The 4,085-nt window shown below is 38.1% G+C and overlaps 1 protein-coding gene across 1 annotated transcript in view; it reads right to left on the bottom strand.

The window, feature by feature from the left end:
* The window catches only part of LOC107300316 (molybdenum cofactor biosynthesis protein 1-like), a gene marked incomplete at its 3' end in the record, with an annotated part of 13,640 nt that extends 9,802 nt beyond the window's left edge, over positions 1-3,838 (bottom strand). Inside the window, exon 1 of the mRNA XM_015829651.1 lies at positions 3,671-3,838. Within this exon, the coding sequence (XP_015685137.1) occupies positions 3,671-3,838 (168 nt within the window). The remainder of the gene's footprint in view (positions 1-3,670) is intronic.
* Positions 3,839-4,085: the final 247 nt, after the last annotated feature.

The following is a 4,085-nucleotide window of genomic DNA, read 5'->3' as shown; positions in this document are numbered from 1 at the left end:
CGTCAGCCAGACAGTGTCGGCTGGCGACCCCCAGGGGGAGAGCCTTCTCTGTCGGAGCACCCACCCTCTGGAACGAGCTGCCCCCAGAGATCCGGGTGATTCCGGATCTCCCCTCCTTCCGCCGCGCCCTCAAGACTTGGTTGTTTCAGCGGGCAGGACTGGCCTAGGGGTATTTTAAATTGGTTTTAACTAAATTTTATTAGAAGCGGCCTATTTAAATATTTATTTTTAATTATTTTCTTAAATTTTGTATTGTTCTGTATAAATTGTTTTTAAACTGGCTGTAAGCCGCCCTGAGTCCTCCGGGAGAAGGGCGGGGTACAAATATAATAAAATTCAAAATTCAAATTCAATCACTTTTAGATTGTTTTTAATTTGTCTCTTTGGTAAGAAACCATTCTGGTCTAAATTCAGTTTAGTATCTTTTCAGTCTCTCAGCCATTACTGAAGTAAAGATTTTATAGTCCACATTCAATAACGATATCGGTCTATATTTTTTTATCTGTGTCAAATCTGAGTCTTTTAGTATTAAAGTAATATTTGCTTCTATCCATGTCTTTGGAAGTTTGGCCTCCAACAAAAGTTCATTGCAAACAAACAAGAAATGGAAAATCAGGAGATCAACTTGTCGTGGTGAGCACATTTACAAATGCAAACTAGATATGAAAAAGACGTTAAATTGTATGGATTTTATAAAGAACAGACAGTATTTGATAAGACTTTGTTAACTTCAGATGAGAAACTAATTAAGAAAATGTATAATCTTTTATTAATTTTGGAAATGGAAAGTGAACAAGTTAAAGAAACAATGATAAGATGGGCGAAAAACTTTGGATATAATATAGAATTAGAAAAATGGCAAAAGTTATGGGAAAGAAATTATAAATTGACAATGTCAACTTCTTATAAAGAAAATTTATATAAAATGTTTTATAGATGGCACTTGCCACCAGCAAGATTAGCAAAAATGTTTAAAAATATGTCAGATAGATGTTGGAAATGTAAACATAACTCAGGCACGTATTATCATGTTTGGTGGACATGCGATAAAGTAAAGAATTATTGGAAAAAGATACATACTTGGTTAGAAAAGATGTTGGGAGAATATGGAGATTTTAAACCTGAACTTTTTTTATTAGGTATAATTCCAGAAAAGATTAATAAACAAAGCCTATATTTGATTTTACACATCACAACAGCGGCAAGAATAATATTTGCGCAATATTGGAAAAATGAAGGAATACCACCAGATGAAGAAATAATTAAAAAAATATTGGAATGCGCAGAGATGGATAGATTGACTATGAGACTGAAAGAAAAGGAAGAAATGGACTATTATCAAACTTGGGACTTACTTTACCAATTGTTAAAGGAAAGAATAAAGGATTAGGAATTTAATATGTATTGGCATATTTAAACTCAGACAGAACATTGGTTGAAAAATTATTATTATATGTATGGAAAAAATTAATAAAATCTTACCAAAAAAGTTCATTGCAAACATCTTCTAATACATCCAGAAGAAAATTTTTCCCCAAATTGGTTTAGATATGTAGTTTTCCAATGCAGCCACTTGCTCCAAATAGACAATTACATCTGTGAAACTCTGAGAATAGTTTTACAATTATAGGGGCAGTCTATTCTTCAAAGAAAAATATGTTTCAAGGAATAAACTTGTCAGGCTTCATTATATTGTATAGTGCCTTATTGACACAGTATTGGTTTCATAAAGGATGAGAGAATGACCTGATATCTTTTAACACATGAATGCAATTTTTGTTGCATGCAGGTCTGCTCCACTGGGAACTGCATTTAAACATAACTCCTATTAAATACAAGCTACCCGAGAGCTAATGAAGAGTTTAAAGTATCTCTTTGCTGTCATTTTTAATGCTTTTTTGCATTTTTGGAACCCACATATAGCCCTCATTCACACAATCCCCTAACTCAGAAATAAGCAAACCATATTATGGCTAGGTACATTGTGAGAAACTATAATTAGCTCAATTTGTAAAATATATCCATACATACAGTATATATTTCTATTTGATTTGATTTTCACACATAATGCATAAATTCTTTTCTGAATAAGTTGTAATCTTCCATCACTGCATTTCATGAGAAACATTTCATCAAACCTCCATTATACTTATGAAATTGATCAATATTCCTATATCAGAAATTCAAGAACATCTGATTTTCCACATTTTGCACATTATAAAAAATAAGTCTGCATCAGTCTATGAGTTTTAAAGGCCTTCCATCCTTCCGTAAAATGAGGACCCAGATTGTTGGGGGCAATATGCTGACTTTGTAAACTGCTTAGAGAGGGCTGTAAAGCACTGTGAAGCGGTATATAAGTCTAAGTGCTATTGCTATTAACTTTTATCTCCTTTAAGTACCTCTGTACATACTTCACTTATACTAGCACATTAAAGTATATTAACAGCTAAGTCTTTCTTTAGCAACTATCTGCAGTTACATCATGATGATGATGATGATGATGATGATGGTGTTAGCCACTCAGTCGTGTCTGACTCTTGGCGATTCTATGGGCCAGGTCTCTCCACATAAAATAACTTTACAACCAAACCTTACATTTACAACCTTTGCAAATCTGTAAAGCAAAAGAAAGCCGAAGATCATAAGCACAGTCACACTTTCACTTAGTGACTGCTTTGCTTAGAAACTGAGTTGCTGATCTCAAATATGGTCACTAAATGAGGACTACTTGTATAATTTTTTTCTTTGGTAAGAAATGAAGTGTTAATGCCCAGTTGGGGTATGTGGAAAGCAGGCCCTCCATTCCCCCCCCCCAACAGAATCAGCTGTTTTGGCTTGTTTATTTTGTCTCAATGAAATAGTGGGCATTTAAACTGAAACCTGGACTAGTTATACAGCCTCAGCCCTCTAAACTGCAATGGGGAAACTACATTACTATATTATAGTATTGGGTGGAGCTGAATCCAAAAGTAACATAGTCCACATGTGGGACTAAGGCACGCTGGCTGAGGAATTCTGGGAGTTGAAGTCCACAAGTCATAAAAGAGCCAAGTTTGAAGACCCCTGATCCAGACCTTCAGCAAGAGAAAATGAGATTCCTTGCTTCATCAAGCTTGCCACTGCTACCATTTTATTGATATTGTTATTTGTTCTATTGTTGTGAGCTATCCAAGAGTTGTTGAGAGTCAGGCAGCATGCAAGTTTAAAATTGTAACAAATCCCTACAATATTATGCCACTGTTTGCTTAAACTTTCCTGTCTTGAATAATGACCGTTACATCGGTTCACCCTATGCGTGGACTGTAAAAAGTTTACCACTTCTCTTATCTCTCTGCTGCTATCCTTGTCCCCGTGTCTTGAACACAGATATACCCCCTTGTTCTGGGGAGAAACACATCCATTTTGTGGACAAGTATGTTGTGGGAATTCCAATTAAACGTCTCCCTACTTGATGCACTTTCGGAATATGCCACGTTGTGTCAAGGACGCTGTCCCAGGTTTAGGTTATTTGCCTGCTTTAGGGCCCAAGGTATTTCTAAGAGGCGCAATTAGCGACTCAAGTAAGACTTCCATCGGACTGCAAGGGCTTAAGAAAGGCAGCGTTGGCCGTTCACCCAGACTATGTGCAAGGCACAAGTCCCTCCTCTTCTCTGCTTGCCCTCCTCACCTGTTCAGAGGACAATTCCAACGCGTGTTGTTGCTGCTGCTGCTGCTGCTGCTGTCTCACCGGTGTCCCGGACCGACAGCTCCTACTCAGCTGGACTCGGAAGGCCCCACGCAGGAGCAAACCCCGGCGCCCGCGCTGAGATACCCTGAAAGCTGATAAGGATGCCATTCCTCTTGCCTAAGCTAAATCACTTTCCCACAACCACTCCAACACGGGCCAAAGGAGAAGTAGCCGGCTGGAATCACGTGTGCCGAGAAGGAGGGGAACCAGCGACCAATAGCGATCGAGGAATCCGCTCGGCATGTCGGGATTTGTATTCTGTTCAGGCCTTCGCGTGAGTCGTTGCGTAATGTTCTAGTTGGGTTAGCGGTTGCTCAACCTGTATGAATTTGCGCGATCCTCCTGGGTTTTATCT

The sequence above is a fragment of the Protobothrops mucrosquamatus genome, unplaced genomic scaffold, assembly GCF_001527695.2.
Source record: "Protobothrops mucrosquamatus isolate PMUCROS unplaced genomic scaffold, P.Mucros_1.0 scaffold6658, whole genome shotgun sequence".
NCBI lineage: Eukaryota > Metazoa > Chordata > Lepidosauria > Squamata > Viperidae > Protobothrops > Protobothrops mucrosquamatus.
This window is presented reverse-complemented; position numbering and strand designations above follow the sequence as displayed.